The sequence below is a fragment of the Ambystoma mexicanum genome, chromosome 6q (genome assembly GCF_040938575.1).
Source record: "Ambystoma mexicanum isolate Mex_15411 chromosome 6q, UKY_AmexF1_1, whole genome shotgun sequence".
Classification (NCBI taxonomy): domain Eukaryota; kingdom Metazoa; phylum Chordata; class Amphibia; order Caudata; family Ambystomatidae; genus Ambystoma; species Ambystoma mexicanum.
Window position 1 is genome coordinate 47564520 of NC_090937.1, and position 26621 is coordinate 47591140.

General features: G+C 44.7%; 1 protein-coding gene across 1 annotated transcript in view; it reads right to left on the reverse strand.

Moving 5' to 3' along the window:
* Positions 1–23160: 23160 nt before the first annotated feature.
* The window catches only part of LOC138515452 (dentin sialophosphoprotein-like), a 138726-nt gene continuing 135265 nt past the window's right edge, over positions 23161–26621 (reverse strand). The window contains exon 2 of the mRNA XM_069630288.1: positions 23161–25793. Within this exon, the coding sequence (XP_069486389.1) occupies positions 23604–25793 (2190 nt within the window). The 3' untranslated portion in view covers positions 23161–23603. The remainder of the gene's footprint in view (positions 25794–26621) is intronic.

Below are 26621 nucleotides of genomic sequence, written 5' to 3' on the forward strand. Positions count from 1 at the left end.
GGTGGAGACCGCAGCTGTCCAGTTCAGATCGACGCCCCTGTGGGAGCCAGGTGAGCGTAACATCATGTTACGTCATACACACACAACTATCCAAATTAGACTTTCCTCAGCAGGCAAACTTTCATGTACCATCAAGACCGCACGTGGCCTCAAACAAGGCTGCATTTTGGCTTCCTCGATTTTCAATTTCTTTTTGTTTGATCTGGGGATAAACTTGTGGGCCTCTAAGGGTGACTCTCCTAAACTTGGAATTCACACAATAAGTCATCTTCTTTATGCGGACAACCTAATTCTCATCTCTCAGACACCTTCTGGCCTACAAAATCTATTGAACAGTTTGGAGTCATATGCATCTACCAACAACCTCATAGTCAACACACAAAAAACACAAACTATGATATGTAAACCTCATGAAAACATGCGAGTAAAGTCTTATAGTTGGCACTTATTAACTGAATCTCTTCCTCAAGTCCAGCAGGTATTTGTATCCAGGCCTCTACTTCTTGCCAGGTGCTGGATGATGATATTCAGTCCAAACTTCATTTGCTAATCTCGCAAGCCAAAATCCTCAAAAAGAAATATGGTGAATTCACTCTGAAACACATATTATTATTTTACCAACAGAAAGTGATCCCTACCATAAGTTATGGCTTTGAAACCATGCTTCCAAAAAAATATAACTGGTGGCCTGTTTTGGAAGCCAGATTTTGGAAACAACTGTTGCATCTGCCCAAGAGCACGCCTTTGCCATTAATTCGATATGAATTGGGAATTCCATCCCTAGAATCCCACATTAAATGGAGGATGTGTGCTCTATTTAGAAAAGCAATCTTGGGCATTGCTTCAGGAGGATTGCTGAGTATTTTGGCTCAGCATCTCCTGGCATAAGACCATGCCTTCACCAAGAACTGGTGTAAGCTAGTTCTCGACACTTTATCTGATGCCTCCATTTCACTGGACCTGATCTTAACTAATCCAGTTCGAGCCAAGCAAAAACTATTTCTCTATGATTGGATAGAAAATCAAAGGCTATGTATAAAATACAAATATTTTGATAACCAAATTTTTGGTAATAAAGCTCTGCACGTAACAGCATCATACTTTTTAAGATGTCAATGTTCTTACATTGGACGACAATTTCTTAGGTTTCGTTTAAATCTTTGGCCTACAACTGAGGTCTTGGCAAGACGTAACCTGATTCGGAAAGAACTGAACTTTTGTCGTTTCTATTCAAACAAGACACAGAGACAAACCTTGGAGCATTTTATTTTATATTGCCCAATGTTAGTCAACCAAATGATAACCCACTTTAAAATATGCCAACTGACCGGATATAATTATATGTCTATGGACGATATTTGGTGCAATATAACTAATAACCCCGATTTGGGAATGCGAGTGGCTATAGTCCACTATTTAGATGCACATTTTCCCAAATCGTCTCCTGATTAAGGGCCTTTGTAACTTAACTTGTATTTCTAAACTTTGCCCTATATCCTGTGCTTCTTTCTCTATTTTGTTTGATTTTTATAGAATTTTTGATTCTTTGATATGAATGCACTGAGTATCTGTCAATTACAACTAGTGATAAGAATGAAATCAAATAGCACAATCTTATAGTGATGAACTATTCTTAGCATTGTTGATTTTTTGTATTTCTTTAATGTAATGACTGATTTGCATGTTTCATATGTTAGTTATTACAATATTCTTGTTATTTCTAATCTGTCAAATTGTTATATATTTTATTATCGATCTGTATTGTTTTATATATATTTGATTGTATTATCGATATCAAATAAAAAAAATAAAAAACGTCCGTCTCACAGCACCATGATGAATTTTAAACCCCCACCCTTGCCTTCGTAGGAGCTTTAAGCACAGTGTCAGGGTGCCCAGGTCCAAGGCGCAGGAGCGACGAGGTACCAACCACCCCCTCAATGGTCTCAGTGCCTGCAAGTCAAAGCTTACACAGGCCTCTTGAACCAAAGCAGGGAAGGAGGGTTAGGATCTCGATGGGTGGATAGGTAGGGGGATTTTAGGGTAACCGGATTGAGGTTTAGGGAGAGATTATGAATGGGTATGGGGAATTTGGGTGAACGATGGCTGCACACTTTCCTCAAAACTGGCTGAAGGTTCTGTTTAAACACCTCCACATGTAAAGGTGTTTCCCTTCACATTTCCCTTCAGAACAACATGTATGTGCCCCCATGAACACGAAGACTAAACATGTTAGAATAAACATCAAACAATTATTGGCAAGAGCCCATTGCAGTTTCATGAACACAGTCACATGCACCAGCACACTTAGCTTTTGCTTCTGTCTTTTTAGTCCTGTCCTGCAAAGGCTGTCGAGTCCTGTGCCACGTCCTTGCAATCTGAAGTCCAGGTTCAAATCAGGTTCAAACTAAAAGAAAACAAAGGACAAGCATTAGCTTATGCCTTTTGGCTTTGTCGGTCTCTCACTCCCATTCACTCGTAAAATACACATTCAGCACTTAGTGTGCTTCAAGATTCTCAAATTGCTATGGGCGCGCTGCCGCGCGTGGCTTGCTATTTCCAGGTTTTGGGGTTTTGCCCAAACGCAGTCTTTCAGTAGACCGAGGTTTTACGCTTGACCCAAACACGGTCTTTCTTCAGACCAAGTGCCGTAAGTTGTACTTATCCGTCTCATGCACCTTTCCGGCGTATTCTCCGCAGGATGAATGTAATTTAAAGTATAACACACTCTTGTTGACTTTCACACATGTGCCAATATGACTCCCATGAACCCGCCGACTTAGCTTTTTCGTGGTGCGCAGGGGCTCTGAAGGGGTCGGAAATGCCCCTTGCGCTTCCCCTACGTGTTTCAGGATCTGCTCGAGCTGAGCGGTACTTATCTTTTCTCTGCGAGGGGCCGGATTGCTGTTCCAGAGGCTCTGGGCCCCTCGCGTGTGGATTCCGGGGAGCTGCTGGGTTCATGTCCTCACTCCTCGGCGTCTCAAGCACAAGCCCTGTGCCTTGGGGCTTGCGCATGCGCATTCATCGCGCGTCACACCCAGCGCGGCTTCCCATTGGCTCGCGGGCCCGCGAAGCCTGCTGGGAATTGTAGTTCCGGCGAGCTGAACGCTGGATCAGTCTGCAGAAAGGGCACAACAGCCCTTTAAAGTACGGAAACCCTCTGGATCTGGGTTTCTTCATGGTCTCTGGCCCCACAGCCCCAATAGTACTGGGCCTAAGGCCAGTCTTACCCCTGACAGCACTCCCCCTCCCATGGAAGGCAGGTCCCCCAGGTTTCTCAGGGTAGTTTTTGTGGAAGGTGCGCAGCAATCGTGGGGCATGTACATGGTGTGAGGGTTCCCAGGAGCGGTCTTCAGACCCGTACCCCACCCAGTCAATCAAATAATAGATTTGGCCATTCTTTTTTTTTTTAGAGTTCAAAATTGCTCGGACCTCATATTCCGGCTCCCCCTGTACAAGTACTGGGGGTGTTTTTTGAGTGCGTACCCCAGGCGGGGCTGGCTTCAACAGTGATGTATGGAAAGTTGGGTGGATTTTCATCTGGGATGGTAGGGCCAGTCGTACCGCTACTGGGTTGATTACTTTTTCAATGCTGAACGGGCCTAGATAGCGAGGTTGTAATTTTTTGGGTCCCTCTAGTCGTAAATTGTGAGTGGACAACCACACCAAATCGTTTTTATGGTACACAGGGCTGGCACGTCGATGTTTATCGGCATAGGTTTTGTAAGTTTTTTTGGCTTTTACAAGATTATCCTGCACCTCCTTCCAAACCTGCTCTATTTTGATCCGTTGTCCTGCTAATGTAGGCAGTGCCGCTTCTGCTGTTGGGACGGATGAAGGTAAAATCCGTGGATGTCTTCCATACAAGCAGAAGAACGGGGATCGTTTTGTGGAAGAACGAACAGCATTATTATATGCCATTTCTGCTAGCCAAGTGTGTTGAACCCATGTTGTCTCTCGTCCTGCGGCTAAGCAACGCAGGAACTGTTCAAGCCCCTGGTTCACACGTTCGGTTTGGCCGTCCGTCTTGGGATGATATCCCAAGGGTAACCGAACTTCCATACCAATGATGTTGCAAAATTTGCGCCAGAACCTGGAGGTGAACTGTGGACCCCTATCTGTGATTATACGGCACGGAAGGCCATGTTTTGCAGGAATAATTCAGCGATTTCTTTAGCTGTTGGAACCCCGTTGGAGGGGATGAAATGGGCCATTTTAGAAAAGGCATCCACTACTACCAGTATGGAGGTATAGCCCTGCGCCTGTGGGAATTCAACTATTAGGTCCATGGTGACTGTATGCCACGGAGTAGTTGGTGTTGGCAGGGGACGTAGGAGGCCCGCCGGTTTCTGGTGATCGGCTTTGTTCCGAGCACATACTGCACACTGTTGTACGTATTGCTGGACATCAAGCCGCCACTTTGGCCACCAAAAATGTCTTCCCACCAATTCCAGAGTTTTTGCCTTACCGGGATGACCCGCTAGGGAGGAACCGTGGCACCATGACATCGCCTTTTCTCGTAGGTGGAGTGTAGGCAAGTACAATGATTGCCCATGATATGGGAGCCCATCCATAATGGTGTGCTGTGGGTCCTGCTTACACCATTGGTGAAGGTCATGCATGGAGAGTTCCTTTTGGATGTTCTCAAAAATGTTGGTAGTTAAACCCACTATTTGTGCCGGGGAGACTATTGGCCGAGACACAGTTTCTATTTCCTCAGAGACCTTCTCCGGGTAGAGAGACAAAACGTCAGCCTTCCGATTGTTCGCTCCAGGTCGGTATGTGATTATAAAGTCAAACTCTGCGAAATATTGGGCCCAACGCAGCTGACGTGGGCTCAAGGTTTTGGCGGTTCTAATAAACTGAAGGTTGCGGTGGTCAGTGATAACCGTCACTGTGTGACGTGCCCCCATCAAATAGTGCCGCCACTCGCCAAAGGCTGCCTTTATGGCCAATAGTTCCCTGTCTGCTATGATGTAATTAACTTCTGCGGGGAGCAGTTTCCTAGAGTAGTAGGCTACTGGGTGTAAAAGGCCCGTCTGAGGATCCCGTTGGGAGAGAACGGCCCCTAGCGCATAGCTGGAAGCGTCAGTTTCCACCACAAATGGCTGGGACAAGTCTGGATGTTTTAATACCGGTGCGTCAGTAAAGGCCTTCTTGAGCCGTTGAAATCCCTGCTCAGCCAAGACGTCCCAAACAAACGGGCAGCCTTTACGTAGAAGTCTTGTGATTGGAGTAACCAGCTCAGAGAAATTCTCGACAAACCGTCTATCGAAATTTGCAAATCCCCGGAAGGATTGCACATCTTTTACATTGGCTGGTGGGGGCCAATCCAGAAAGGCCTGTACCTTTTTCTGATCCATTTGTACGCCTGTTGGGGTAAGATAGTACCCCAAGAATTCCACTGTAGTCCGGTGGAATTCACATTTCTCTAGTTTGGCGTAAAGATTGTATTCTCTTAACTTTTGTAAAACAGCGCGTACATGTTGGACATGATCTTCAAGACTGTGAGAATAAATGAGGATGTCATCTATGTACACGACGGCACATATGTCTAAAAATTCTCGAAGTACTTCATCTAGGAAATGTTGGAAGGCAGCGGGTGCGTTACATAGACCGAATGGCATAACCTGGTATTCATACAATCCGAATTTTGTTGGGAAGGCGGTTTTCCACTCGTCACCTTTGCACACCCGCACTAGATGGTAAGCCCCACAAAGATCCAGTTTAGTATAGATGACCGCGTCCCTAACCTGATCTAGAAGGACTGGGATGAGTGGAAGTGGGTAACAGTTTTTGATGGTTATCCGATTCACCCTGCGGTAATCTATACAAGTCCGAAGTTCTCCGGACTTCTTCGGTACGAAGAACAGAGGGGAAGATACCGGCGAATTAGAGTGTCTAATAAAGCCATTCTGTAAATTAGCTGTTATGTACTCCCGAAGGTGTTCGTTCTCAGCCTCAGTCAAGGCGTATATACGGCTGCATGGTAATGTTGCCCCTGGCTCTAGGTCTATCCGGCAATCAAATGACCGATGTGGGGGCAGGGTTTCTGTGGCTTTCTTATTGAAGACATCTACATAGTCAGAATACTCTGCGGGTAGTTCTTCTGAGCGTACCTCGGATTGGACTTCTGTAACACTTGCAACTTGGGGAGTCGCGGCCGCCGGCCGCTCACAAAGTTCTCGACAGTAAGGAGAGCTAAATTTTGTCAAACCGGATGTCCAACAAATCTGAGGGTCATGTTTTCTCAGCCAGGGCAACCCTAAAATAAGGCCGAATTGCGGGGCAGCAATTAGATCAAAGGTAATAAATTTGCAATGCCCAACTCAACAACTCAAGGACACTAAGTGAGTATTATGTGTGATGGGTCCAGAGCACACAGGTGTACCATCGACAGCACGTACATGTTCAGGCTTCGTCTTTAACTGGATAGGAATACCCAACTTGGCCGCAAACTGGATATCTATGAAATTTCCCGTTGCCCCAGAGTCAATCAACATGGTAACCTCTTTTGATACTCCCCGAAACCCTAGACACCCCCTTAATGAAACTTGTGGGGCAAAATTGAGACTACCGTCAATTGGGGCCCTGCAATTAGTTAGGCTCGACCGGGTGACCCCCACTACCGACGAGCCGAGGCGTTTCCCTGAGTCTGGGGCTTTGTGGGGCATTCGCGAACAAAATGTCCTGACTTCCCACAATACATGCAAACACCATCTTTCCTCCTCTGTTCTTTTTCCTCTTTGGATAGGGGACCTCGAACCGACTCAATTTGCATTGGCTCGTCTCCAGCGGACTTGTCCATCGACCCTCGGGTCCCTTTAAATTGGTCAAACCTTGCCACAGGACGCGACTCCCCTTTTTTCCTGTCCCCCCGTCGTTCTGCCTAACCGCATGGCCAGATCAATCATATCCGAACATTCTTGGGGTTGGGGGTCAACTTGGGTGATAAGATCCTTTATGTCATCCCTCAGTCTCTGATAAAATAGAGACATACATTTATCTCGTGGTCACTCGGCTTCGGCTACCAATCAGTTCAATTGGGTGACATATGTCACTAGCTCCTTATTTCCTTGCCTCAGGGTCAGCAATTCCCGATCCTTACATAAAGTGGCGGCCCTACGATTAAATATTTTCTTGAATTCACCGAGAAACTTGTCCCAATCATATAAGATTGTATTGTCCTTTTGGACTAAGGGGTTCGCTCATGCTGCAGCATCTCCGGTGAGATAGGAGATCACGAATGCTGTCCTAGCCTGATTGGACCGGAATGCTGCCGGCTTCGTAAGGAAATGGAGGCGGCATTGCGTGATAAAGGTGGAAGATTTCTGTGGGTCTCCCGCATACCGTTCTGGTGGCACCAGGGGAACCACGGCCTCTGGGGTGACTTGTACCTGTACTGGTGTATGACCAGGCAAGGGTGCTGTCTGTAGGTCTTGCAAGACCTTGGCAATTTCCTCCATGACAGTGATGGGGATGGCTACGCCACTCAGGCACCTGAATACTACGTGGGCTTGTGCTTCTGTCAGGGTGCCCAGGTCCTAGGCGCAGGAGCGACGAGGTACCAACCACCCCCTCAATGGTCTCAGTGCCTGCAAGTCAAAGCTTACACAGGCCTCTTGAACCAGAGCGGGGAACGAGGGTTAGGATCTCGATGGGTGGATAGGTAGGGGGATTTTAGGGTAACCGGATTGAGGTTTAGGGAGAGATTATGGATGGGTATGGGGATTTTGGGTGAACAATGGCTGCACACTTTCCTCAAAACTGGCTGAAGGTTCTGTTTAAACACCTCCACATGTAAAGGTGTTTCCCTTCACATTTCCCTTCAGAACAACATGTATGTGCCCCCATGAACACGAAGACTAAACATGTTAGAATAAACATCAAACAATTATTGGCAAGAGCCCATTGCAGTTTCATGAGCACAGTCACATGCACCAGCACACTTAGCTTTTGCTTCAGTCTTTTTAGTCCTGTCCTGCAAAGGCTGTCGAGTGCTGTGCCACGTCCTTGCAATCTGAAGCCCAGGTTCAAATCAGGTTCAAATTAAAAGAAAACAAAGGACAAGCATTAGCGTATGCCTTTTGGCTCTGTCGGTCTATCACTCCCATTCACTCGTAAAACACGCATTCAGCACTTCAAGATTCTCAAATTGCTATGGGTGCGCTGCCGCACATGGCTTGCTATTTCCAGGTTTTGCGGTTTTGCCCAAACGCGGTCTTTCAGTAGACGGAGGTTTTACGCTTGACCCAAACACGGTCTTTCTTCAGACCGAGTGCCATAAGTTGTACTTATCCGTCTCATGCGCCTTTCCGACGTATTCTCCGCACGATGAATGTAAATTAAAGTATAACACACTCTTGTTGACTTTCACACATGCGCCAATATGACTCCCATGAACCCGCCCGCTTAGCATTTTCGTGGTGCGCAGGGGCTCTGAAGGGGTCGGGAAATGCCCCCTGTGCTTCCCCTAAGTGTTTCAGGATCTGCTCGAGCTGAGCGGTACTTATCTTTTCTCTGCGAGGGGCCGGATCGCTGTTCCAGAGACTCTGGGCCCCTCGCGTGTGGATTCCGGGGAGCTGCTGGGCTCACGTCCTCACTCCTCGGCGTCTCAAGCACAAGCCCCGTGCCTTGGGGCTTGCGCATGCGCATTCGTCGTGCGCCACACCCAGTGCAGCTTCCCATTGGCTCACGGGCCCGCGAAGCCTGCTGGGAATTGTAGTTCCGGCGGGCTGAACGCTGGATCAGTCTGCAGAAAGGGCACAACAGCCCTTTAAAGTACGGAAACCCTCTGGATCTGGGTTTCTTCATGGTCTCTGGCCCCACAGCCCCAATAGTACTGGGCCTAAGGCCAGTCTTACCCCTGACAGCACTCCCCCTCCCATGGAAGGCAGGTCCCCCAGGTTTCTCAGGGTAGTTTTTGTGGAAGGTGCGCAGCAATCGTGGGGCATGTACATGGTGTGAGGGTTCCCAGGAGCGGTCTTCAGACCCGTACCCCACCCAGTCAATCAAATAATAGATTTGGCCATTCTTTTTTTTTTTAGAGTTCAAAATTGCTCGGACCTCATATTCCGGCTCCCCCTGTACAAGTACTGGGGGTGTTTTTTGAGTGCGTACCCCAGGCGGGGCTGGCTTCAACAGTGATGTATGGAAAGTTGGGTGGATTTTCATCTGGGATGGTAGGGCCAGTCGTACCGCTACTGGGTTGATTACTTTTTCAATGCTGAACGGGCCTAGATAGCGAGGTTGTAATTTTTTGGGTCCCTCTAGTCGTAAATTGTGAGTGGACAACCACACCAAATCGTTTTTATGGTACACAGGGCTGGCACGTCGATGTTTATCGGCATAGGTTTTGTAAGTTTTTTTGGCTTTTACAAGATTATCCTGCACCTCCTTCCAAACCTGCTCTATTTTGATCCGTTGTCCTGCTAATGTAGGCAGTGCCGCTTCTGCTGTTGGGACGGATGAAGGTAAAATCCGTGGATGTCTTCCATACAAGCAAAAGAACGGGGATCGTTTTGTGGAAGAACGAACAGCATTATTATATGCCATTTCTGCTAGCCAAGTGTGTTGAACCCATGTTGTCTCTCGTCCTGCGGCTAAGCAACGCAGGAACTGTTCAAGCCCCTGGTTCACACGTTCGGTTTGGCCGTCCGTCTTGGGATGATATCCCAAGGGTAACCGAACTTCCATACCAATGATGTTGCAAAATTTGCGCCAGAACCTGGAGGTGAACTGTGGACCCCTATCTGTGATTATACGGCACGGAAGGCCATGTTTTGCAGGAATAATTCAGCGATTTCTTTAGCTGTTGGAACCCCGTTGGAGGGGATGAAATGGGCCATTTTAGAAAAGGCATCCACTACTACCAGTATGGAGGTATAGCCCTGCACCTGTGGGAATTCAACTATTAGGTCCATGGTGACTGTATGCCACGGTGTAGTTGGTGTTGGCAGGGGACGTAGGAGGCCCGCCGGTTTCTGGTGATCGGCTTTGTTCCGAGCACATACTGCACACTGTTGTACGTATTGCTGGACATCAAGCCGCCACTTTGGCCACCAAAAATGTCTTCCCACCAATTCCAGAGTTTTTGCCTTACCGGGATGACCCGCTAGGGAGGAACCGTGGCACCATGACATCGCCTTTTCTCGTAGGTGGAGTGTAGGCAAGTACAATGATTGCCCATGATATGGGAGCCCATCCATAATGGTGTGCTGTGGGTCCTGCTTACACCATTGGTGAAGGTCATGCATGGAGAGTTCCTTTTGGATGTTCTCAAAAATGTTGGTAGTTAAACCCACTATTTGTGCCGGGGAGACTATTGGCCGAGACACAGTTTCTATTTCCTCAGAGACCTTCTCCGGGTAGCGAGACAAAACGTCAGCCTTCCGATTGTTCGCTCCAGGTCGGTATGTGATAATAAAGTCAAACTCTGCGAAATATTGGGCCCAACGCAGCTGACGTGGGCTCAAGGTTTTGGCGGTTCTAATAAACTGAAGGTTGCGGTGGTCAGTGATAACCGTCACTGTGTGACGTGCCCCCATCAAATAGTGCCGCCACTCGCCAAAGGCTGCCTTTATGGCCAATAGTTCCCTGTCTGCTATGATGTAATTAACTTCTGCGGGGAGCAGTTTCCTAGAGTAGTAGGCTACTGGGTGTAAAAGGCCTGTCTGAGGATCCCGTTGGGAGAGAACGGCCCCTAGCGCGTAGCTGGAAGCGTCAGTTTCCACCACAAATGGCTGGGACAAGTCTGGATGTTTTAATACCGGTGCGTCAGTAAAGGCCTTCTTGAGCCGTTGAAATCCCTGCTCAGCCAAGACGTCCCAAACAAACGGGCAGCCTTTACGTAGAAGTCTTGTGATTGGAGTAACCAGCTCAGAGAAATTCTCGACAAACCGTCTATCGAAATTTGCAAATCCCCGGAAGGATTGCACATCTTTTACATTGGCTGGTGGGGGCCAATCCAGAATGGCCTGTACCTTTTTCTGATCCATTTGTACGCCTGTTGGGGTAAGATAGTACCCCAAGAATTCCACTGTAGTCCGGTGGAATTCACATTTCTCTAGTTTGGCGTAAAGATTGTATTCTCTTAACTTTTGTAAAACAGCGCGTACATGTTGGACATGATCTTCAAGACTGTGAGAATAAATGAGGATGTCATCTATGTACACGACGGCACATATGTCTAAAAATTCTCGAAGTACTTCATCTAGGAAATGTTGGAAGGCAGCGGGTGCGTTACATAGACCGAATGGCATAACCTGGTATTCATACAATCCGAATTTTGTTGGGAAGGCGGTTTTCCACTCGTCACCTTTGCACACCCGCACTAGATGGTAAGCCCCACAAAGATCCAGTTTAGTATAGATGACCGCGTCCCTAACCTGATCTAGAAGGACTGGGATGAGTGGAAGTGGGTAACAGTTTTTGATGGTTATCCGATTCACCCTGCGGTAATCTATACAAGTCCGAAGTTCTCCGGACTTCTTCGGTACGAAGAACAGAGGGGAAGATACCGGCGAATTAGAGTGTCTAATAAAGCCATTCTGTAAATTAGCTGTTATGTACTCCCGAAGGTGTTCGTTCTCAGCCTCAGTCAAGGCGTATATACGGCTGCATGGTAATGTTGCCCCTGGCTCTAGGTCTATCCGGCAATCAAATGACCGATGTGGGGGCAGGGTTTCTGTGGCTTTCTTATTGAAGACATCTACATAGTCAGAATACTCTACGGGTAGTTCTTCTGAGCGTACCTCGGATTGGACTTCTGTAACACTTGCAACTTGGGGAGTCGCGGCCGCCGGCCGCTCACAAAGTTCTCGACAGTAAGGAGAGCTAAATTTTGTCAAACCGGATGTCCAACAAATCTGAGGGTCATGTTTTCTCAGCCAGGGCAACCCTAAAATAAGGCCGAATTGCGGGGCAGCAATTAGATCAAAGGTAATAAATTTGCAATGCCCAACTCAACAACTCAAGGACACTAAGTGAGTATTATGTGTGATGGGTCCAGAGCACACAGGTGTACCATCGACAGCACGTACATGTTCAGGCTTCGTCTTTAACTGGATAGGAATACCCAACTTGGCCGCAAACTGGATATCTATGAAATTTCCCGTTGCCCCAGAGTCAATCAACATGGTAACCTCTTTTGATACTCCCCGAAACCCTAGACACCCCCTTAATGAAACGTGTGGGGCAAAATTGAGACTACCGTCAATTGGGGCCCTGCAATTAGTTAGGCTCGACCGGGTGACCCCCACTACCGACGAGCCGAGGCGTTTCCCTGAGTCTGGGGCTTTGTGGGGCATTCACGAACAAAATGTCCTGACTTCCCACAATACATGCAAACACCATCTTTCCTCCTCTGTTCTTTTTCCTCTTTGGATAGGGGACCTCGAACCGACTCAATTTGCATTGGCTCGTCTCCAGCGGACTTGTCCATCGACCCTCGGGTCCCTTTAAATTGGTCAAACCTTGCCACAGGGCGCGACTCCCCTTTTTTCCTGTCCCCCCGTCGTTCTGCCTAACCGCATGGCCAGATCAATCATATCCGAACATTCTTGGGGTTGGGGGTCAACTTGGGTGATAAGATCCTTTATGTCATCCCTCAGTCTCTGATAAAATAGAGACATACATTTATCGCGTGGTCACTCGGCTTCGGCTACCAATCAGTTCAATTGGGTGACATATGTCACTAGCTCCTTATTTCCTTGCCTCAGGGTCAGCAATTCCCGATCCTTACATAAAGTGGCGGCCCTACGATTAAATATTTTCTTGAATTCACCGAGAAACTTGTCCCAATCATATAAGATTGTATTGTCCTTTTGGACTAAGGGGTTCGCTCATGCTGCAGCATCTCCGGTGAGATAGGAGATCACGAATGCTGTCCTAGCCTGATTGGACCGGAATGCTGCCGGCTTCGTAAGGAAATGGAGGCGGCATTGCGTGATAAAGGTGGAAGATTTCTGTGGGTCTCCCGCATACCGTTCTGGTGGCACCAGGGGAACCACGGCCTCTGGGGTGACTTGTACCTGTACTGGTGTATGACCAGGCAAGGGTGCTGTCTGTAGGTCTTGCAAGACCTTGGCAATTTCCTCCATGACAGTGATGGGGATGGCTACGCCACTCAGGCACCTGAATACTACGTGGGCTTGTGCTTCTGTCAGGGTGCCCAGGTCCTAGGCGCAGGAGCGACGAGGTACCAACCACCCCCTCAATGGTCTCAGTGCCTGCAAGTCAAAGCTTACACAGGCCTCTTGAACCAGAGCGGGGAACGAGGGTTAGGATCTCGATGGGTGGATAGGTAGGGGGATTTTAGGGTAACCGGATTGAGGTTTAGGGAGAGATTATGGATGGGTATGGGGATTTTGGGTGAACAATGGCTGCACACTTTCCTCAAAACTGGCTGAAGGTTCTGTTTAAACACCTCCACATGTAAAGGTGTTTCCCTTCACATTTCCCTTCAGAACAACATGTATGTGCCCCCATGAACACGAAGACTAAACATGTTAGAATAAACATCAAACAATTATTGGCAAGAGCCCATTGCAGTTTCATGAGCACAGTCACATGCACCAGCACACTTAGCTTTTGCTTCAGTCTTTTTAGTCCTGTCCTGCAAAGGCTGTCGAGTCCTGTGCCACGTCCTTGCAATCTGAAGTCCAGGTTCAAATCAGGTTCAAATTAAAAGAAAACAAAGGACAAGCATTAGCGTATGCCTTTTGGCTCTGTCGGTCTATCACTCCCATTCACTCGTAAAACACGCATTCAGCACTTAGTGTGCTTCAAGATTCTCAAATTGCTATGGGTGCGCTGCCGCACATGGCTTGCTATTTCCAGGTTTTGCGGTTTTGCCCAAACGCGGTCTTTCAGTAGACGGAGGTTTTACGCTTGACCCAAACGCGGTCTTTCTTCAGACCGAGTGCCATAAGTTGTACTTATCCGTCTCATGCGCCTTTCCGACGTATTCTCCGCACGATGAATGTAAATTAAAGTATAACACACTCTTGTTGACTTTCACACATGCGCCAATATGACTCCCATGAACCCGCCCGCTTAGCATTTTCGTGGTGCGCAGGGGCTCTGAAGGGGTCGGGAAATGCCCCCTGTGCTTCCCCTAAGGGTTTCAGGATCTGCTCGAGCTGAGCGGTACTTATCTTTTCTCTGCGAGGGGCCGGATCGCTGTTCCAGAGACTCTGGGCCCCTCGCGTGTGGATTCCGGGGAGCTGCTGGGCTCACGTCCTCACTCCTCGGCGTCTCAAGCACAAGCCCCGTGCCTTGGGGCTTGCGCATGCGCATTCGTCGTGCGCCACACCCAGTGCAGCTTCCCATTGGCTCACGGGCCCGCAAAGTCTGCTGGGAATTGTAGTTCCGGCGGGCTGAACGCTGGATCAGTCTGCAGAAAGGGTACAACAGCCCTTTAAAGTACGGAAACCCTCTGGATCTGGGTTTCTTCATGGTCCCTGGCCCCACAGCCCCAATAGTACTGGGCCTAAGGCCAGTCTTACCCCTGACACCCAGACCTCTGCAGACAGAACATTGAAACATCCAAGTCACTTTTAAATCCCTCTTGAAAAAAATAACTAGTATTGCTCCATATGCAATGTACTGTAATTGACAGCCTCGATCATACCATGAATTTCTGTGACTCTTTTTCAAAAAACCTTTTTCTTCCTCCACTTAGTATCCCACTGCCCCAACTGTATTTTTCTAATGCAAGTCGAATGTACAATGTCTGCTCAAAAATAAGTTCTAATCTGGAGCAGTCACCTGACGTGTATTTGTTCCTGTTCTTGCTAAGAAATGAATTACAATGATATTTTTGTAATTAAGGGAATACAGTGAGAGAAAGGCTGAGCATTGAAGAGTCATTTTGAGAAGATGTTACCATTGTGTTTTTAATCATTAATTTAATAACAGTTGACACATGTTGAAGAACTTTAAGCATAGAATGGAAAAACTTGTGACTGATTAATCAAAATGTGATGATTTTAGTGGCCGATTCACCTTTCCATACTGCTGTACATGATATGGGCTTGTAAACATTCCCCAGAGAAAGCCAGAATATTCTGGTAAAATGTTTGGAGAATGATGAGTGCAGCTTTGCAGATCTCCTCTACCTTTTTAATGATGATGGTGAAATTAGGAGCAAATATTTTACTTTGGAATTCCGTCTCACGGAGGGTGATTGGAATTGGTTCTACCCTTTTGTGGACAAGATGAAGAGCAGTGGTGACTAACGGTACTCTTGTGCATATGTGGTGATAATTGGAGACCCCCTCCCGAGACAATGAGACATCTCTCTGCAGATTTTGGCGAATCCGCAGCCATTGAAAGGCCCATCTTCATTTTGCCCGAGGCCAGCATTGACTTGTCGAAGTTCTGGCCTGTCTGCTTTCAAAGGTGCAGCAGATGGTGCAACCAAAATAATCAAGAGACCACAGTATAACGTCTGTCAGACAACTGTACCTATACTTACTACACAGAGTAACACACAGGGAAAAACCTACTTACCCAACCATCCGGCCTCTATAACCATTACCGGGCTGTTGACTGGTTTTACCGAAGCAGGTTGGATTGACATTTCATCAGATTGAACACTCAGGCTATTGGAAAAAGTAGAACAGTGACCTGAAAAATCAACTGAAGTTTAATTAAGTTAATGTCTTGAGAGGGCCTTGGACTGGATCTTTTTTATACTGTTCAGAAATTGGTGAATCCTACAAAGGTTTCCTATCCCTAGTGTTCGGAAAAGAACATGCATTAATCAGCTATTCATCAAGATAGGGATGTAGCAGGTCACCCCTATTGTAAATAAATACCCAATATAGGAGTGAGGATATCTGTAAACACCATGGAAGCTGATAGATTCTAAGCCCACTATGAGAATCCTGAAAGAATAGTGTACATTGCTGGCAAACCTGGCAAACATTAATCGCAATGTGAAAGTTAGCATCCTGCAGATCTAATGATCACATGAACTCGGCTAGACGGACACATGGCAACATCTTTTGGAACATTTCTAACTTGAAATGCTTGCTTACAATAAAAGGTTTGATACCCTTGAGCTTAATGATTATTTTGAAATTTCCTGTGGACCTTTCTAAGAACACGTCGCAATAGACACTGTGTCAAATTTCTTCAGGAAGAACGAGGCTACTGCCTCTATCTTAGCCTGATTTAATATGCCGTCCCAGAAACAGTGGTCTGCTTGCTATGTTCAAGAAGCAATGGGGTGGATATGATGACAGAAACTGGAGACACAGGAACAACCTCTATTGAATTCCCATTCCAGTCAAACCTCTTGAACCAAGAGGTCCTGTACTGCCACAACATAGTGATGGAAAAACAGAGAGACCCTGCCGCACCTGAATGAATGGACAGATTGGGGAACAGTCAGTACTTCTGTGTTCCCATAAGTGGAGGGTATTTTCCTGAATCCCCTCTCAACAGAGGGAGAAAAGTGGAATGAAAACACAGCCCCAAACTAGCAGAACTATTAACCTGCACATGATGGCATCCACTGTAGGGCTATACATGCATCTTGTGCTTGAAGAATATATGCATGATAGTGTAGAGGAGTAGCTAAATGTCTCTGCAAGAAGTCCCACCCCTTTACTGCCTGTATGTTGGAAGACTGAAACTGCACCATGCTTGACACCAGTAGTTGTGCCTATTCCACTGAGAGTGTTCGAGAAAAGGTATCCACTAAGAAAGCCATGCCTGATGTATCCCCGTAGAGATGACAATCTCTTGGAAGAGATCCTTGAAGGAATATGAAGACAAAAGAAAGAGAAGCTGATGAGGTCACACGAGAAGAGTGGCTGATGAAGAGGATGCATGGACCTTAGAGAAACTGATGACGAAATAAGGGAATCGATTGAACATCCTTATGTAGAAGTAAAGAATGCACATGTAAAGAGCACTGCAGAAAATGCAAACCATTTAATAACTGTTCAGATGCAGCAACCCAAGTAGATCAAGCAATCTTAGAAGCTAGCTGTACGTAGTGAATAGACTGCAGGCAAAGCCGCCATTATATAGTGTCTGGTCATTCATACCATCATTTTAGTAAGTTGAAATCCACTGATAAAGAAGGATCGAGAGCTCTGTGTATCGCAGCAAAGAATTAGCTGGAGATCGCAGACTTGAAGGGTGAAGCTGTTTGACCTTGTGTTAAGGCTGAAGGAGACAAGAACTGGTTATCTATCCATAAAAAGAACAGAAACCATGAGACATTGAATCATCGCATGTTAAGGTGCAAGGAAGGAACACCATGTGTGTCTAGTTTATTAATTATAGACAATTAAATGCTGCAAAACAGGCCAAAATACAGTCTCGTGTCACGTGAGCCAAGGATGGAAATAGGAGTTGGGCGTGCAGACCAGAACTGTGATAAGCGTGTGCCTGTACTCCCTTTTATTCACAAGAAAAGAAAATCTACTGCAAGGCCAAGTTCCAAGACAGTCTGCATGGCAGATGGCATGGGCGATGAGAGATGAGGGGCTAATTGGGTGGGAAGCAAAAGTCAAGCCCACCTCCCGGCACCTGAGTATGAGCGTGCATGGTGCTAAAGAGCCGAATGTTCCAGACATGGCACAAGCGTGCCAACCTGTAATAGAAGGCTGTATAACGAAGGGCCTTATAGTTTGAGAGCCAATAGTATTATGTGTACTTAATAAATGTTGAAGATGACTTTCAATAGGGGCGGGCATAAGTTGTCCACCTGACTGTAGAGACCTAATCACAACCCGTTCCTAAATAGAAAGTATACTTAGATATTCCCCTTTATCCAACCACAACACCCCATAGGTTTCTCATATTCGACACGTATCATGATGTCACTTATGATTAAATTACAGTACTTAAGTAATTTTTTATGATTTGTATTGAGAGCTCGATCGAACATCCGTTGATGTCCGTTGTAACTCCCTGTTTTAGAGAATTGATATTAAAACAGTCGGCTGAGACTTTTGCCAACTTCCTGAGTCGGTCTAATGATTTGGTGTAAGAGTTATTCTGCATCCCATCCATGCATTACATGTTTCTGATTAAGGACCTTATGTTCAATATCATTCCAATGAGAACAAAAATATGAAGCCTAGAGCGGAAATCCAAGCACCTTGTTCTCAATATAGAATCCCTCTGAAAGTCTCTAATGTGAATCTGCCTATGCGCCACATCCAAATTATTGCCTCCAAAGCCAACATCACACATAAATCCGGCCTACTTTCCTTTTTAGACAGAATTCTAGAGCACCCCTAAACCCCTCTGAATCCACCACGCCAAATCCTGTACCCCTGTTATTAGGGCCTAGAATATAACGACACTACATGTGCCTCACTGCACAGGGAGCTAGTTTAAGGACAGTGCAGGACTTCCTTTTAAAGCTGACTCCTTGTTCTTATCATAGTCAGAGGATCAATGTCCTCCACTGTTACCAAAATTTGATTATTCAAATGAGCCAACATCAGGTCAATGCACATGTTGTGGAGAAGATCCAAATCTCCCTAAGCCATAGGACATTTGTGGGCCATACTTCTGGGATGGGTGGTTTTATGTGGATTTTCCTCCCACTGATTCATTCAGAGGTTACTTGGGAGCGGGCTTGCACTCGGACTAGACATTGCTTCCTCCTAAAGGGCATCCGGGGGCAGCTGAGGTGAGAAAGAAACATAGGAAAGTAAATGTGTAGATTCTCAAGATGCATATCCAACTCTTTGCAATACAGAGATGGCTAGCACTGCATATAGTAAGGAGGTGAAACTGAAAAGGAAGAAGCAGGGAGATAGGAAGTGATGTCCTAGGCATCAGCTGGTTAAGATTGATCAAAGCTCTCAATATCAGAACCCAGGTCCGTCTACCAGAAAAAGAGGTACATCTGACTCTCCACCCTTTCCCTGGGAAGCTAGAGTTGGGGCATGATCAGTATTTACAGGGCAAGGATCTCTGTGATTCCTCTATGAGCAATGCATAGCCCCCCTCAGCTCCAACCTTTATACATTAAGTACAGGGATTCAATGCAGTACACTGCAAACCTAGTGCTCTTAAACAACATGGGAAGACCAGGAATGTGTCGAGCACTGTCTGTAAAGATCCTGCAGCAAGCCGGGTCTCTCCAGTTACTCGCTTTTCTCCCTCCGGACAACTCTGTGCACTCACATCGCAATGAAGCACTTGTTATAGTAATTCAGGGCGGCTCTGCCAACTTCCAGACCATACCTTGGTGATTGGTGTTTGCTCCCACATCCCCTGAACCCAAACCTTCCAGTGAGCCAATGGAATCTTCCTGCATTTTCTTTATCCGCCTCCTTAATTAAAAACAAGAAGAAAAGTAAAGTAATCCACAGGCCTGTCTGACTATCTGCCTGATTGACTCTAAAACAATAGAAACCAGGATGCACTCTGGGGTGGGAGTGGCGCTTTGGTTACTGCTCTCAGGAGACAGGACATCTTTTTTTTCCCCTGTGAATTTGGTTGGAGTTGTTATAGACTGTCTTGCGTGAACATGTGGTGAACATTGGCCAACATGCAAGGTTACCTTTATGTGGCATTCTTCTCAGCGCAAGGCTTTCTGGAGATTTGTTATTAAATCTTGTCTCATGGGGCTCCCATTGTGCAGAGACAGACAAAAAAGGTTGGGGGCAGAGCACATATCGGGAGGTAGGTGGTGATCCTGAGAATAGCTGGCACCAAGAAACACTGAGAAAAGAATGCTGCACTAAGATTACCGGATGCAGTGGTTTGAATGCCATGGAAAATGTGGAATGGAAGGCTGCCGAAAGGAATTCCCAGTGGTCATGATTAATTCACAGCTTTCGTTTTGCAGCTCACATGTATGTATATTTTTCGAATCATTTTATTTTTTATTTAATAGCTGGCGTTAGTTTGTGTTAGGCGGTCTTATTCAATGTGATGTGGTATCAGGCTGGGATAGGATGACTTATTTAATTTGGTTTCTCGTCGTGTTGGGAGAGGAGGGGTTAGTTGATGTGTTCCAGCGTTGGGTTGGGAGAGGAGGGCTCAGTTTATTTGATGTGCCACCAGGTTGGGATAGGGGGCTGAGTTGATGTGATCCGGCATCCGGTTGTGAGGGGAAGACTTTACTTTGAGGAAAAACATGTACATATTGGAATTTGTTGTGCATAGTTTAACAACCATTGTCATTAAATGCACTTGGCCATTGCTACACAGAGTACTTAGAGCAGAGCTTCGATATGTAAAGAAACAAGCTCTTCCACTGAATATATACCACACTAATGTAATATCCAAAAAATAGATATAGAGCTATCATCAAAGCAAAAAGAAAGGCGGATAAGATGCAGTCCTGGCAAAGACTAGTTAAGACAATCTGCACAGGAAAGACCCGCAACATATGGTCTTTACTGGGTGAAGCGTGGGGAGAGGTGAAAGGCCCATTAGTTAACCCTATTGAGGCTGGAAAATGGATAACATTTTGGAAAATCGGAATGCCCAGGCAGACAAGGAGGAAGTTAGATCACTGGGTAGTCCCCCATTAATTCCACCTATTAATACATCCTATGAAACAGTGATAAATAAGATCATGGAATTGAAATCATCCCGAGCCCCTGACCCGAATGGATTGGCAAATATTGTTTTGAAATCTCACCCTGAATTCTGGGCTACTTTATTAGTCATCTTATTTAACAAGATCTTAAAAGAAGGGAAAATACCACGATCATGGCAAACCGCGGTGCTAATCCCAGTCTTTAAAAAGGGGAACCGCACAGATCCTAGTAATTACAGGCTGCTTTCAATGCTAGACTCCATGGGGAAGATATTTGCCTCACTTATATTAAAAGAACTACAGCTTTGGGTTGAACAAGCAAATGCCCTATGCAAATTCCAAAGTGGGTTCAGACAAGGATATTCTAGAGCCCATAACATCATGGTAATGGACCTTCTACGGTCCCGAGCAAGATCAGGGGGGCAACCGCCGCTATATGCCTTATACATAGATTTCTCTGCAGCATTCGATTCTATCCCTAGAGGCCGTCTGTGGCAGAAATTAAAACTAATGGGCTGTCCTGAAGGCCTGTTGTACTATCTGAGACTGCTCCACCAGGATACTTCAGTAAAACTAAAACTAGATTAGGAAGGACATACCACAAGAAGTGTCTATCAATACAAGGGAGTGAAACAAGGTTGTGTTACGGCACCTTTAATATACAACCTTTACATCCACGATATTCCTGCAGCCGTAAGTGCTGCAATAAATTGTCCCCCTAAAATAGGCGAATCTCTTTGCTCTGTGTTGGCTTACGCGGACGACCTAGTCATTTTTTATCATACTATCAGCTGATCACAAAGGTCGTCTATTGCCCTCTGGGAATACGCAGAGGAAAATGGCCTCAAGATTAATCTGGATAAAACTAAGGTCAAGAGGCACACTAAGAGGAATACTTCCCGCATACAGCTCAGGGTAAGCATAGAAAACATTGTGTATTCTTCACAATACCGATACTTGGGCATAGAATTCGAGACTACTGGTGACTGTAGAATATGCAAACAAACATGTGCTATTAGAGCAGCACAACTAACTGCCCTGTTTCACCGATTCACCATTAATCAAGGAGGCTTTACCATGTGGGGTACACGACAACTATATATGCAAGGTTTGTCCCCAATGATAACATATGGTTTGGAAGGTCTCCTTGACATAGACCTGAAATGGTTACAGGTGATAGAAGGGAAATTCTGGCGTTCAATCTTGGGCCTACCACCTGCCATTCCCGTGGCGATAATAAGGCTGGAGCTTGGGCTGATCTCATTAAAAGCAACAGTACTAAAAAAGTGTGCCATACTATATCTGAAAATGATCAGTAACACAAGAAACGTCCTATTAATAGCAGCCCATCGGGAGATGTCAAAGACAAATTCTGTGTGTACAGCCAAGAAACAGATGACCAAACTATTTGGTGACATTGGGTGGCAAATAAGAATGGGTAGTAATCCAGATGATCCACAGAGGGCACTTGGAAACCGTATCGAGCTCTGGGACTGGCTGGAGAACTACCATCATTTTAGTAAGCCAAAAAGCTACCATTTTGTCCAGCATAGATTATATAACTTTAAAAAACCCCAGAGCTATCTGAACCTGTGCCCAGAAGTTAGACTCTGACGCTTTATACTACTATTAAGTTTAGAACAATTACCTTCATTAATGGTCACTGGTAGAAGGGACAAGATTCCGAAGGAATTACGGTTATGCCTCTAATGTAAAGAGCAAGATCAACTGGAGACAGCTAGACATCTGTTAACAGAATGTAATAAAATGACAAGCAATATTAACCTCCTACTGGGTCAATATGTACATAACTATTAATATATTAAGGAGGAACTATTTTGGCTCCATTGTATCAACTCTAATAGTATGAGCCTATTGATGGCATTGTACAACATCTGGCTGAAGGTGGAAGTCAGCCTTAGCATACCAATATAAGGAGTTAAAAAAGATATCAAGATGAACCAAATCTGCTGGAACCGAAAGGGAATTTTACATGTGACTTGGGAATATTTCCTCATAAGATGAATGAGATAACAATGCAAATTATTAACTGCCCTTCATGTAAAGAACTAGATGTTAACCTAGAACGGGAGTGCATATCCATAGACTATGTGTAATAGACTGTATAGCTGAGAGTAGCGAAATGCTAAATTGTAAGCTGATAGCATCATTGTTTGTCTTTTGATGAAATATGAAATTTTAGTTTGAATATAAATTTTGATTTAATTGTGTTTCATATTTTTAGATGTTAATAATTTTCTACTATAAATGTTTGTGTAAAGTTTCAATGTAAACTAAATCACAATAAATATTATTCTTATTATTATTGCTACACAACTCACAAAAGTACACCAATGTTCCATAACATTTTGTAAGTTATGTTTACGTAATGTATATAGTTAAACCATAAACCCTTAATTTGCACTTATTTTCCATTTGCACTTATTTTCCTTATCTGCATCTCTTTTGGCATGAGTACTTTTGGGAGATAACTTTCATATTGTGAATTGATCAGGCTGTGCATTTCCTCTAATTTAGTATCAACGTCTAACTTAGCAAGCTATGTTTTGTGATTTTCACTATAACTTAGTTTAGTGGTAGCCCTTTGATTTCTGGCAAGTTGGCTACAAAGGAACTGCATCAACACCTTTATTTTTGCCCAGTTATAAAATGACATATATAAAATGAGGAAATTAAAATATACAGAGCATGAAAGGTCTTCAACGTACAACAGAAATGCAGTTTTTAAATATTTTACTTGATAAATAGTTTGGTCTGAAAACAATGTGTCTCACTACTAAAATTATCTTAAGCAGTCATATTAATATATTACATGGTGCACAGACCCAATATAGTCCCACATGATGCAAAATTAATTAATATGTTATCATGATTTCTATTGTTTTATCTTTTAGTATATAACAGTTTACTTTTATTGTTTGTATTTTAGATTAGCTCCTTTAATAATATGGAACTATATTTTGATATATTACCTTTTAGCTGTTGTAATTATCAAATACATGAGTATCACAAGGTCCACTGGTGCCTTTCCCAACAACACTGCACCTCAAATCCCCTACTTGCTGTTTGCTACTACATTCAGATTTGTATTATTAATAATTGCAAGATGGAAACCATTGTCATTGGGTTTGGGGGCAGCAACTTGGTTGGATTCACTTGAATCACTGGAGCTGTTGGAATCACTTGAGTCACTAGAACTGTTCGAATCACTTGAGTCACTCGAGCTGTCAGAATCACTTGAATCATTGGAGCTGCTGGAATCACTTGAGTCACTTGAACTGTTAGAATCACTTGAGTCACTCGAGCTGTCAGAATCACTTGAATCACTCGAGCTGTCAGAATCACTTGAATCACTCGAGCTGCTGGAATCACTTGAGTCACTAGAACTGTTAGAATCACTTGAGTCACTGGGGCTGTTAGAATCATTTGAATCGCTGTCACTGTTGGAGTCACTTGAGTCACTGGAGCTGTGGGAAACGCTTGAATCACTGGAGATACTGGAGTCACTTGAGTCGCTGGAGCTGTTCAATTCTTTTGATTTGTTGGGTTTTATAGCATGCCTTGATTCAGTTGAGCTGCTGGAATTACTCGAGTCACCTGAGCTATTAGATTCATTTGGCCCACTAGAACTGTTAGAGTAACTAGAGTTAGGGGAGCTGTTAGAATTATTTGTAGTTCTTAAACTATCAGAATTAGTTGAGTTAGTGAAGCTTTTGTCCTCACGTGAGTCACTTGAGCTATTAGACTCATTTGAGTCACTGGAGCTGTTAGGATGATTTGAGTTATTCGGGCTATTAGAATCACTTGAGTCACTTGAAGTGTTGGAATCAGTTGAATCACTGGAGCTATTGGACTCCCTTGAGTCACTTGAGCTATTTGACTCACTTGATCCACTAGAACTCTGAGAACTGCTTGGGTCAGTTAAACTGTTGGACTCACTAGATGTGTTTGTACTGTTTGAATCGTTAGAGGTACCATTCACACTTTCGTTATTGAAGATGTTCATATCACTGGAATCACTGGAGCTACTGGATTCACTGGAATCACTGGAGGTTTGTGCTTCCCTCGAAACACTAGAGATATCAGAATTGCTAGAGGTGCTGGAAGTAGAAGATGTGCTTGAACCACTGGAGCTACTGCAATCACTTGATTCACTGGAGCTATTCGAACCAGATGACTGGCTTGAGCTTTTCAAACCACTTGAGTCACTACAACTGGTGGACCCAGAAGTTGTTCCTTTATGTGAGTCTTTGGAGAGGGATTTGTTCCCAGGTTTAGACTTTTCAGTGGAGACACTATCACCTTGCTGACTAGAGTTGGATTCAGTGCTGTTAACAGTATTGTTGGGGTCATCCCCTTGCATGCCTTCATCAATAAAAGAGTTGTTGTAGTAGCCATTCCTGTTGTAAATGTTGTCTTTATCAGCCTCAACTTTAGATTTGGCATCTTTATCTTTACTAAAAATATCAGCAAAATATCTTTGGATCAGATCATCGCCCCCATTTCCTTTTCGTTCATTAATATACCCATTATCCACTTGTTTAATTCCGAAAAGGAAGCAGTCCCTTTGATTGAAAGCACTATCTATAGTGTTATCTTTATTTATTTGGCATTTGTTCTTAGTATTGCTTCGTTTAACCTTGATGCTAATGGCAGCAATATGTAATGGCTCTGTGTCAGCTGCTGGGGTGTTGGTATTCCCCCAACTAGCCCTAGGAGACAGGTCTCCATTAACTCCATTCCCACTGCCATATTCCTGTAAATCAACATTTAACACCCTTTCCATGCTGTGATTAATTTCTAATCGGACACTTGGTATATTTTGAGTAATTGTCCCTTCCACATCTGTATCATGATCCCTTTCAGAGTAACCTTTCCTGTGCTTCTTAAGGTATTGTCCATGACTGCGTATCTTGTTTTTTTGTTTTTTTGTCTCACTGCCCTTCTTATGGGTCCCCCATTTGATGTCATCCCTCATATCCTGGAAGATGCCTTTAAATGTAAATGAAGCTTCCTTCTCACTGTTATCGCTAATTAGTGGAGGACCATCCTTTGTTTCCAATCTCCTGGCACTATGCAGTATCACATTTCTTTTCACCAAGTGGTCATAGTTTCCTTGAGTTGCTGTCTGGTTCTGACCATCATTGTGTGTATCAAGAATGCCTTGGGTCACCAATAAAGCATTATTATCTTTGGTAGTTCTTGACACAGGCTCGCTTCTTTCATGGCCGTTGCTGGTTTTGATCTGTTTTAAGGCAAACACAGTGAAAAGGTTTTGAAGCTACATGTTGCCATATGTTTACAATTTCTCAGACACACAGAGACAGAAGAAATCATTGTAAATGCAATTAGAATGAGCAAGCAGTTAACGCTCAACTTGCCTAAAGAGGAACTCAAAATGTCATTGCATGGAACACAAAATAGATGGGGTCATTCAAATCTGGATATAAATCAATTCTATAATAGCAACAAAGTGCATGGCATAGATATGTCCCAGCTTCACATGCTAACTCTTAAAGCATCATCATTAAAATAGGTTTATTCAGATAAAATCCATTAAACATTGTACACAATGAAATAGCAGCAATATGGCAAGATTAGAATACAGTTCTACAATAAATAACATATGCATGGACCATATGTACTATATATTACGCCCACACTAAAATGTATAGTTCAGGTGACATTGTCCAAACAGAGTTTCCTTGCGCTCCAGGCCCTCCTCAAGGAAGTAAGAAATGCCCAAGCAACGAGAAGTGGCTCTGCTTGTAATAATAAGGTTAGTGCCAGACAACATTGACTACATTTCTCTTGTTTCAATATTGGAGTGATCATCTGCTTTCTCAATTCCATGTAGTGTGGACACAGCAAAACAAAATGCAAAAGGTTTTCCACTGCTGAATTACAAGGGCATTCTGAGTCCTGCATATGACCCTGCTAATTCACTGTAATGTAGTGGCTCACAGCAACAAACATCAAATCAGGCTCTTGTTACAATCTAGCGATCTGTTGAATTATTACTATAAGTCAACTAGGGTTGCAGAGAGTACGCTTTAGTCACAATGGTGTGTTT